Genomic DNA, 12,264 nt, shown 5'->3' with positions numbered 1-12,264 from the left:
TAATCAAACTTCCCTTAGATGTTGTAATTGAACTTGTATCCACTTAAGCTGGCAGTTCATCCCACAATTGTAACAACCTCTGAGTGAAGTATCCTTCAGACTCCCCTTTCACTCTAAAACCAATAATCTCTTATTCTTAATATGATTTCTACTGTGGTATGAGCCTTGGGTTCTGCAATTGTACTTTCCTGTCCATCTAGTTGACAATCAATGTACAGAAGCATCTTTTTAATGCTGGCAGATTTTAAAATGCTTCTATGGATGGCCATTATAAAGATTATCTAGTAGCTCAGCCAAGGTTTAAAAAAATGCACATGATTTTCTCCCCTAATAACTGTGCATCAGATTTAGGCTCAGGATTCACATGATCAGTCAAAAACAAGTATCAGATTCATAAACACTGGCACCTTACATTGTGTGAAATGGTTTTGTGCTGGAAAGTACTGTATTCAGATTTCCATGTGTAACATAAGTGTAGACTACCTCCTACTTCTAAAACAAATTTAAAACAAATTGGTGTTGCACAAATCTGGCAATATGTGGCAACATTTGCAAGCATGGAAAGAAAAAACATGCCCATAATGCTCACATACTACAACAACAGCTAGGTGTAACAATGATAACATTTTAACTGAATTGCAATCCAACTTATCAACTGCCAATATTTTCCAGACACCATGTTTTTTAGAATACCCGGCTATTTAAAAATATTTTTTTTTAATTGTACAGTAAAAGAACAAGATTTTATTTATCTGGCATTTGTGACTAGTGGGTGTCTCAAAGCGTTTTAACAAAGTACTTCTAAAGTTGTGAAACTATACTGCAAGAGGATATTTATATTCCACAGCAGACTAAAGGTTAAGTCAATAGATGAAAAGTTGGTTGATGTAATGAGTGGAAGCATGAGGTTATGGCATCAAAAGGCTGACAATTACTCAAATGGAAAAAGACTGGAAAAAAAGGAGGGATCTATGCATTCAGGTACATGAGTTTTTTTTTAAAAAAGGTAGTAGGCAGACGTGGCAAATAGCTGAAGGCCAATAGTATTTTAGCATTTAAGCAATAGGCATGGAGTTTAGAAAGAGTGAAGGTGAGATTGCAACCTGGAGTACTGGGTACTGTTCTCTTATTTAGAAAGAGAATGAGTGCAGGAGGCAACACAGAAAGATTGACTAGGCTAATTCTTGGAATGAGAGGGCTGTGTTCTCACAAATGGCTAAAATCTAATTTTTTTTTGGAGTTTATAAGAATGTAAGTAGCTTTTTACAACATGCAAGATACAAAAGGGCATGGCATGGTAGATGTCGATACATTTCCATTGGTGGGAATTTAATTTTGAACATGGAGACAGTTACAAAAATGAGTGGAAATTTTAAAATGAGGTTTGCAGGAAATTCCTCTGGCAGAGGATGATGAATGTCTGAAACACTGTCTACTGGAGGACTGTGAAGGTAATAACACTGGAAGGATTTACAGGAGTCGGTGAAAATTTTGGAGAAATAAGGGCTAAGGAGAATTGGCACAGTAGGAGTTAAGCCCTGAAACAGATAAGCCATGATCCTATTTAATAGCTGGGTAGGTTGAGGCCAAGTGACCTACTCCTGTTTCCTTGAGTTTTGTATTTTGATTTCTTTGTTGTACTTTTAAGTGGCAAAGCCCACTCTGACAAAAGTTTAAAATCATGAACTTCAGGTAGATATAAAATTGTAACTTCTCCAGCAGAGGCATCCCATTTAGAAAAGCATATTATGCACATTTCAGTACAATAGTTACAAATGGATTACCACACTGAAAACTGAACCTCCATACTTCACTGAAGGATAAAACATTCTTTCTGTACACTCAAGACATACACCACCCTCTCAATAAAGTCTCTTCAGCTGACATGATGCTTAAATTATACTAAATCCAGAGGCACCTTCTCACCTCCTTACTTCTTCAAGGATGCCAGAGAACATTGCAAGGAAGTCACTTGTGAAATTAGAAATACCTCCTCAGTGTAGCTATGAAGAGCAAGAGGTCCGGTTTCTGCTGAAGACCATCAACCTGAAAATTCAACTGTTTCACTTTATAAAGATACTGCTCAACTTGAAACTGACTTCTGGGTATTTTGCACACTGCTCAAGTGTTTGGAGTTACAATGTAAATACACTCTACTCAAGAGCTCCAGGTCCACTTCCTACTGAAGTTAAACCTAACCTGGAAAAGGAGTCACTTATCATAGTGGAATTCAGCAGGACTGGCAGCATCTATGGAGATGAACAAACAGTTGACATTTTGGGCCAAGACCCTTCCTTTTGCTTGACCTGCTGAGTTCTTCCAGCATTTTGTGTGTGTTGCTTTGCATTTCCTGCATATACAGAATCTTCTATTTATCACGTCTTATTTAATCACAATTTTAAGCAAGCTTTTGTCCAAATTGAAATAAAAGTGAAAAATGCTTGAAGAACTTGCAAGCCAGGCATCATCACCAAGAGAAAAAGGACAATGTTTCAGATTCATTACCTTTCAGAGTCCCAATTACTTGTTTAGACCCTGTGCAGAAAATTTTATTATTTTTCTTTCTACAGATACTGCCAGCATTCTAGTATTTTCTGTTTTATTATAGACTTCCAGCACATGCATTTTTTTTCACCTGTGTTCAACTACAGGGATAGATTGAGAAACTGCAATTTTTCATTTTTTTTAAACAAGTTAAATGACTTTGCTTTAGCTTCATGTAGATGCTTGGAGATTCTTTGCATGTGAAATAAGGATGTTAGCTTAGGTCCCTACTAGTCTCTTTATATGCAGTCTTCTTAATGTTAAGCAATACTGAATATCTGAAATTTTGAATCCAAATTTTTTCCTATTTGTCTCACCCAAGGGTGTTCCTAAAAAAATAACTGCATGCTTAAAAAACCCTATAAAGAACGATCAGTTTTGTTTGAATAGCTTTATGCTGCAGTACTATAGACCTAACTGTACATTAGCATTCCAGCATAATGGCATGAAGCTGTGGCCTCTTCTTTCATGCAGCAATCCCCCAATTATTGAATTCCAGCTTCATCTGTATTGCCCAAAGGTGCAAACAAATATTTTTATACAGAAATAGTTCACTTACTCATCTTGAGCTTCCATGAATATTTAGTCTTGTTATCTTCACATTCTTGCATTTGTTATACCATATGCCTACATTCCTCACTGCTTCACCTTGAAATAATACTGCTCCTTAAACTGTAGTCCTCCATGCAATACTACCTCACTACATTCATTCAGCAATATAGACTCCTTCTGCACAAGCATTTATCCTTTAGAACTCTACGTCACACTTTAGTTATATCTCTTTAAACATTTAGTTATCTCTTCTACTATTTTACCCCATGTATTAGTTTTTCCACTGTACTTACATCATAATGGTGCTATGAAAATGCAATTTGTTGGACAACCTCCAACAATAACAAAGAGATAGCAACTGATCACCTGCACCCACACTCAAACTGTGGGAAGGGGAGGGCCAGGCAGTCCCTTGATCATTCAGTTTCTCCACTTTAAAAGGAAGACTTCACAAAATTGTTAACAAACAATTAAAATTTGTATTTGTGAAAGGTCAAGATATGAGTGCCACAATATATTCAAACTTTCCATCACAATTATTCCAATCACTCATAATCATTTGCAAACAGAAGGTTTGCAAACAGAAAAGCACTACAAGACTTCAGGAAGTCAAATAATCTTGCAGAATGGAAAGATGATATGAAACAATATATAAACAGCATTTTAAAAATCATGGTCAGGAAATGGTGTCTGTTGGTGAGGCAGGCATTTATTGCACTGATAGAGCACCTAAGAACTAACCAAGTTAGTTTGGAATTGATGTGCACGAAAAAGTAAAGGGTTTAAATCCCTTTTAATGACTGTGCTGAAACAACCTTTTGTGATCCAACCCTCATTCATTTTTAATCAATCTTACAATATTTAGTGTTATTCATTGGCTGAATTAGGATTATTTGAAAATTATCCACATAATTATTGATTCATTATTAGGAGACAGACTGACAAGAGAGTTTGAGATATTAAGAAATATACAAATATGGATAGAAGCAAAGCTTCAGTTCTCTTAAAATGGGTAAACCTGCTACTTTCTTCCACTTGGCTTTTCAGAGAGTTCATCAAGAGTCAAGAATGTTGCAATAGGATGCAATTGCCACACGCAGCAGATACTGTTGTTTTCAAAGGAAGTGTTGATAACTGTTTACATTAGAGGGTTCTGAACTTAGGGAGAGTAAAGTAGTAATTAAATTTAGGTTGATTTTCTAAAGGAGTGGTACACATGGAAGTGATCTTGTGAACAGCAGATACCTACATACAATTGATCCCAAGTTCCAGTTTCTACATTATGGGAAGCCAACAAGATGCTCTGTGATTTTCATGTTTGGTTCACTACAAGTTGTATAGCACCTCCATGAATATTTGCTGAAATTCATACAAAATCTAAAAGTCTGTATTTTAAGGTTTTAAACAACAGTTTCGATCACTGCATAATCAGAGTAATTTGATAGAGGCAGAATTCTCTGTACACTTGTCAAATGTAACCAGAAATTGAGAACTGAACCCAGAATGCAGATTTTCTTTAAGCCGCCAGTTTTAAGTCTTGATAAAGCACCCCGCCATTCGGCATCATTTGAAGTTGACCACGGTGGGGGAATGTCATGACAAAATAAATTAAAAGTGGGAAATGCTTGATAAAGAACTTTTGAACATTTTAACTTTATAAAACAGCAACTGCAACTGTTTCTATTTGTGTTGAATCAAACTCTTAGACATAAATGTACTTACTTGTCACAATACAGGAAGAGTAACCATTTTGCCAACTCCAAGCAGTCCCATCAGTTCCTCTCCCTTTGTTTCCATGTGCTCCTCCAACACACTCATTAAACTTCTATGGAAATTTTTTTTTAAAAGCCATTTACCAACACCAAGGAAGAACTTCCAGAACTCATTAACCTACCGGTTAACATTTGGGACATGGAAGGAAACTAGAGTAGCTGGCAGAAATCCATACGGTCACAGGGATGATTGTTCAAATTCGATAGAGTATGACGTCAGGATTAAACCCAGCATCGTACTACAGCTGTGATGCAACAACGCTACTGTTGTCACACAGCAACCTACAGTCACAAAAGGTGCTAAAATATTTTAGATCAGTGTGGCCTGTAAAGCACTACATTCAAAATATAGCGTAGAAGAAAAGTTTGAAGAGTAATGAAAGGAGATTAACCACAAATTTTATAGTTAATAACTTTTTATCACTTTAACCTAAGCAAATTCAAAATAGTCTGAGCTTATTGATTGGATTAATGGAAAAAATACCCATCATTTAAAGCAGCACTTATTTGTCACATACGATTTGAGTACGATGCAAGAAAGGTTGAGAAATCCCGTTGTTCTTCTTGGAGTGCCACTACTGTCTCCTAGCAACACGTCTGTAAAATGTCATACTCAATAGCAAATGCTGTCGAATTAACCCCGACACATAGATCATTACACTAACAATCTGCTGCAGCAAGTTTTCAAATTCACTAAACTTTCCTTAAAGGCAGATTTCCTTGACAAAGCAGAATTTTCTGAATGTATTTTAACATCCAAAAATTAACCAATTATTCAAAGTAATGTGTGACCAGTTTGCCATTAACTTTACCCAGTGTTTTAAATTTGTGGCTTTCAATACTCTTTTGCACAAAAGTAGGAAGTAAAGATAACTCACACTCACCTCACAGCTTTTTGAATGTTGACTGATATGCGATAACAATCTCAATGAAGTCAAAGAAAATGCAACATTTCAAGAGGCAAGGTTGAGTTTCAGAAGTTCAAAAATAAAAATATTGTTTCTCAGATCTACCCTCATTTTTTTTTAGCAGACTGTTTAATGCACGTATTCCTGCTCTATTCTCAGAAGCACCACTCATCCAAGACTTTGCTGAGATGCTAATTTCCAAGTGGATAACAAGATTTAATTGATATCTGATTCCCATGTTAATGCCATCTTCCCAAATACTAAACCTTTCCTTCTTCATGGTGTAGTACATAAAGGTGGTGAAATCAGATCTGTTTCACTTATTGTCAGAAATCAAATGCTTGATATACTAGTTTCCTCTGCGATAGATGAGGTCTTGGTCCTTAAAACAAATGTGACTACTTAGATGTTGGGTATTAAAAGAAAATTTGCTCATTGTACAATACATTGATATGGATTGAGCAAAATGCAGCACACTACTAACACTGCCCATCTTATTAAATCCAACATTAGTGAAAGAAAATTCTCATGTCAGTTTATGAACGTCAACAAGCAGGAACTGTGCAAAATAACTAACTGCATTATAAAGACTACTGAAACTATGTACTTAGAAGATGCAAGTACTACACTAGAAAACAACAGCACAGTACAGGCCCTTCAGCCCTCGATGTTGTGCTGACCCATATATTCCTTAAACAGGAGTTGGAGTGCACAACTCTTCAGCTCTCCTCACCTGTCCTTCACCTCCCTTTGGTTCACCCCAACGTCCCTTTCTCCCATAATCGACTCTCGAGACACCAGACACTAGAATACTACAGCTCAGTACAGGCCCTTCGGCCCTCTACGTTGTGCCAACCCATATATTCTTTTTTAAAAAGTACTAAACCCACACTACCCCATAATCCTCTGTTTTCCTTTCATCTGTATGTCTGTCCAAGAGGCTCTTAAATACCCCTAATGTTTTCGCCTCCACCACCATCCCTGGCAAGTCATTCCAGGCACCCACAACTTCCTGTGTAAAAAAGTTACCCCTGATGTCTCCCCTAAACTTCCCTCCCTATCCACCCTATCTATGCCTCTCATAATCTTGGAAACCTCTATCAAGTCCCCTCTCATCCTTCTAAGCTCCAAAAAGAAAAGTCCCAGCTCTGCTAACCTTGCCTCATGAGTTGTTTTCCAATCCAGGAAACATCCTGGTAAATCTCCTCTGCACCCTCTCCATAGCTTCCACATCCTTCCTATAATGAGATGACCAGAACTGAACACAATACTCTAAGTGTGGTTTCACCAGAGATTTGTAGAGTTGCAACATGACCTCTCTACTCTTGAACTCAATCCCCCTATAAATAAAGCCTAGCATCCCATAGGCCTTCTTAACTATCCTATCAACCTGTGCAGCGACCTTGAGGGATGCATGGACTTGAACCCCAAAGTCCCTCTGTTCATCCACATTCTTAAGTAACCGACCATTAACCCTGTACTCAGCCTTCTGGTTTGTCCTTCAAAAATGCATCACCTCACACTTAGCTGGATTGAACTCCATCTGCCTCTTTTCTGTCCAACTCTGCATCCTGTCTATATCCTCTTGTAACCTTCAACAACCTACAGTTCCATCCACAACTCCTCCAATCTTCGTGTCATCTACAAACTTACTCACTCATTCTTCCGCCTCTTCATCCAGGTCATTTAGAAAAGTCGCAAAGAACAGGGGTCCCAGGACAGATCCTTGCGGCACTCCACTAGTCACCGACCTCCAGGCAGAATACTTTCCTTCCACTACTACCCTCTGCAGCCAATTTTTTTTTTAATCCGAACAGCCAAGATTCCACTGATCCCATGCCTCATGACTTTCTGGATGAGTCTCTTGTGGAGGACCTTGTCAAATGCCTTGCTAAAATCCACGTAGACCACATCTACCGCCCTACCCTCATCAATTTTTGTTACCTCTTCAATAAACTCAATTAGACTCATGAGGCACAACCTTCCCTTCACAAAGCCATGTTGACTATCCTTGAGTAGGCTGTTCTTCTCCAAATGCTCAAAGATCCTATCCTTAAGAATCCTTTCCAATAGTTTGCAGACCACCAACATAAGACTCACCGGTCTGTAGTTCCCAGGATTCTCCCTATTACCTTTTTCAAACAAGGGAACTACATTTGCCATTCTCCAATCCTCCGGCACCTCCCCTGCAGCCAAAGAGGATTCAAAGATCATAGCTACTGCTCCATCGATCTCTTCTCTCACTTCCCAGAGCAACCTGGGGAATATCACGCCCAGCCCTAGGGACTTATCAATCTTGATGTTTTTAAGAAGATCCAACACTTCTTCCTTAATCTCCACATTGTCCAGCACACAGGCCTGTTCTATTTCGACCTCACCCTGATCAAGGTCCTTTTCACTTGTGAATACTGAAGCAATATTTTCATTTAGAACCTCTCCAATCTCCTCCGCCTCCAAACATATGTTGCCTTCTTTATCCTTTAGCTGTCCCACCATTCTTGACATCCTTCTGTTCTTCACATACGCATAGAACGCCTTGGCATGTAGCATTAAGGAGAACCCCCAAGACCTTCTCATGACCCCTTCGAGCTCTCCTAAGTCCTTTCTTAAGCTCCTTCCTGGCTACCCTATATTTCTCATGAGCCCCTCCTGCTTCCTATATCTAAATAAACAATAAACAATAGACAATAGGTGCAGTAGACCATTCGGCCCCTCGAGTCTGCACCGCCATTCTGAGAACATGGCTGATCATATGCTTCCTTCTTCCTCTTGACGAGTTGCCTCACCTGTTTTGTCAGCCATGGTTCCCCTTTCCTATCATTTTTTCCCATCTCAGTGGGACAAACCCAGCACAAGTGGTCCATAAACTTCCTCCACATTACTTCTGTGCTTTCACCCTTGAACACGTTTCCAATTTACTCTCGCTAGTTCCTGCCTCAGTTAGCACTTTCCCATTTTGTCTGTTTTTATCCGTTTCCATAGCTATGCTGAAGCTAAGGGAGCTGTGGTCACTCTCACCAAAATGCTCCCCCAATAGGTCTGCCACCTGACTAGGTTCATTACCCAGAACTAGATCTAGTATAGCCTCTCCTCTCGTCGGCCGGTCCACATACTGTGTCAGGAATCCTTCTTGAACACACCTGACAAATTCAGTGCCATCCATCCCCCTTGCAGTCAGGAGGTGCCAGTCAATATGAGGGAAGATGAAATCACCCATTACTACTACCCTGTATTTCCTGCACCATTCTAAAATCTGCCTGCTTATCTGCTCCTCGGTGTCCCGAGGGCAATTTGGGGGCCTACAGACTACTCCCAGCACAGTGATTAATCTCTTCCTATTTCTGACTTCCACCCACACTGACTCAGTGGACACTCCCTCTGCAGCATCCTATCACCGTGATACTATCCCTGACCACTAATGCTACTCCTCACCCCACCTTTTCTACCTCCCATCCTATTCCTTACAACACCTAAACCCTGGTACCTGCAGCAGCCAATTCTGCCCTTCATCCAGCCAAGTTCCTCGTAGTTCCACTTACTGATCCATGCTCTAAGTTTATCCCTTTTATTCCTAATACTCCTGGCATTGAAATAGACACATTTCAACCCCTCCAACTGGCTACATTATGTTTTGTCCCCTGCCTGTCCTTCCTCACCAACTCAGAACACACAGCATTGTGCCCTTGTCCTTCTACCCTAATCTCTGCACTCATAATCTGATTCCCACCCCCATGCCAAACTAGTTTAAACCCTCCCCAACAGCTCTAGCAAACCTGCCCACCAGGATAGTGGTCCATTTCCAGTTCAGGAGCAGCCTGTCGTTTTTGTATGGGTCAGACCTTCCCCAGAAGAGATCCCAATGATCCAGAAATCTGAATCCCTGGCCCCTGCACCAACTCTTCAGCCACACATTTATCTGCAATACTTCCTGTTCCTACCCTCTGTCTCGTGGCAAAGACCAAGGAAAAAAATTACCTTTGTCACCTGATTGTGTAAATGGTTCTACTGAGAAAGGTTTCTACCTAATGGTTCTTTTGATGGGTATTTGCTAGGTTAACGTTAAACCCGAAGTTTTAGGTTACCAAGGTATAATACATACACTTTCCAAGCATTATAAATCCTTTAACTCGTCCGATCCAACCACATGCCATTTCATCTGTGACTGCCAGTTAGTTGAAGAACAAGTAATAGAAAGAGATGTTATAATCTACAGTCCCAATGAGCCACTGTGACCAACACAATTCAATCCCCAGCAGGTCTGTGAAGACCTATGTTCAGTTATACTAGGAAATATCACCGTAGCCTCATTTTTTGGATTATTTTCTCCACAACATGCCCTACAGCTATATTGTACTAGCAAGAGTGGCAAGCCAGGAAGGAGGCAGCTAAGCAAGTATGTACAAAAGCTAATTCCATCATAAATAGAGATGTAACATAAATCAAAACTCAAGATGAAGTTCAATTTAAACTTGTGAAGGGAAGATCATCTCCCCATGAATATACAGCATGTCTACGTTTTGGAGCAAATATCCTCTAATCTCACCTCCATTATTTAATGCCTTTACTTGTTCTTGCTCATAGTATGCAATATACACACCTACTTTCATGAAATGAGGCTCAGGCTCTTTTTCTGAATTAATTGCATAGCCTGGCCTCAAAATAATGAATTTAATGGATGCACTAATGGAAATCTGTTACAGTTTAAAATGCCCTTTGAGAAGGACATGAGAATTTAAAATGGAGTGCAATATTGCCTAAATTACAAAATGAGAGGCAGAGAGGAGGTCCCCCTCAGTTATGATGAAATGTAATGCCACATCATTTGCATTTTCCAGCAGTCCAGCAAAGTGCAGATCATTCCATATCAAAGGCTCATGAAGAATCAGTCTTGGTATCCAGGATGTTCCAGAGCAAATGTATAAAAGTTGTTTCATACTAACCTGCTGACCAGTAACTTTCTTGCTATGTTACTGTGGCTAAAAGTATTTCCACCAATTATGGAGTAAAGATACATATACATAGCATGACCACGAGAAGTTCTTTCACAGCATTCAGTAATTACTAGTGCTATTTAACTCATAACTATGAAAGGTTAATTCAAGCAAATGTATAACTGGGCAAATAACTTGGAATACTTTTAACCTCGGATTACAAACCTAGTTCGTCCTGTCCCAACGGCAATTACTGAATGTGCTGAATGCCAATGGATGAATGCAAAGTGATCCAGCGTGAAAGTGTGCTGCTTCACCAGACTGGCACCTGATTTAGAAGACTAACTATGGGTTCATAGCTCCCTGATGGAATAGAAAGCTAAATCACTATTTTCATACAACTCCTGCTATCAACTAATTAGCGAGACAATGATACTTTTTTAAATCAGTTCCCTACTGGGTCTGCAATATAGTGCAATCGTGGCAGAATCCTTGGGATGAAAATGTTTGGTCAGGGAGCAAAAATTAGAAGATTAAATCAAAATTGAAAGAGGAATTCACAAGAAAGTCTGAGTGCAGGTGGAACACTCAATTTTTAAAACTCTTCATTGATGCAAAAGAACCCACGTTTGGCTAGAGAACTTGCTTTTCATAAGGAAAAAGAAGAAAAATAAGTTAATGTTGAAAACTACTATTTGATACATACACGATTCGTATAAAACTGAAGTTGGTATCACATTCTTTTCTGGTTTAACAGCGTTGTAATTATGATCAATCGTCCATGTCCCTGCAACAGTGCTTGATACAGTTTCCTTTACTGATGGCATGGGGCTCTTATGGACTAACACTACCAATTTCCTGGTCGTCATTTCCATTGCATTTGATTCTTCACCTTTTCGAGGACCAGCTACTGAAGGTTTCAAACTCGCCTGCAACAACAATAGTTTAACATTATAATAACCATGTTGCGCACATTCCCCAATCACACAATTAATCACTTAACTTGGCGCTTAAATGTTAATTAAAAATAGAATACAATTTCCTTTAGCAGGCATTGAATAACTAAGTGAGAAATTGAAAGTATTAAATACATTCCCGTGTCCTAATCAAGAACAATTTAATTACAATTAAAGCCTATCCTATGACATCCCAGCCCCCAGAGTTGACAATGGGTACATGGATGTGCCCATGCTCAAGTATAACTAAAAGCAAATGGTGAATGATCACAAGCATCTTCACATTGCTACAAACTTACTTTGCGCGCTTATGTTCTTCTCCAGATTCAAGTATTGAACCCTTAGATGACCACTTGTAATTTAGTTTCAGGCCAGCTTGCAACTTCCTTTTTTTTCTTTAACCATTTTCATTCTTTAACCTAGCTGATCAATCTCTGCTTTCAACTCCCTACTTATTGAAGACTGAAGAAATCCTAAAATTGACTTTTTCTGATGGTCCCATTCTTACTCCGTTCCAATACTTCTTGCCCTCTCTTTTTTTAACCAATAAGTACAGGAAACTGGCACCACTCTACGGCCATATATAAAAAAATCAATGCTT

General features: G+C 39.1%; 1 protein-coding gene across 9 annotated transcripts in view; it reads right to left on the bottom strand.

Annotated features, from left to right (window-relative positions):
- Positions 1-12,264, bottom strand: part of LOC132400001 (death-inducer obliterator 1-like) — a 132,689-nt gene that overhangs the window by 52,873 nt on the left and 67,552 nt on the right. For all 9 annotated transcript variants that reach the window (XM_059981036.1, XM_059981034.1, XM_059981035.1 and 6 more), the window contains one exon: positions 11,414-11,636. In XM_059981036.1, the coding sequence (XP_059837019.1) occupies positions 11,414-11,636 (223 nt within the window). The remainder of the gene's footprint in view (positions 1-11,413; positions 11,637-12,264) is intronic.

This window comes from Hypanus sabinus, chromosome 9, assembly GCF_030144855.1.
Source record: "Hypanus sabinus isolate sHypSab1 chromosome 9, sHypSab1.hap1, whole genome shotgun sequence".
NCBI classification, from domain to species: domain Eukaryota; kingdom Metazoa; phylum Chordata; class Chondrichthyes; order Myliobatiformes; family Dasyatidae; genus Hypanus; species Hypanus sabinus.
This window is presented reverse-complemented; position numbering and strand designations above follow the sequence as displayed.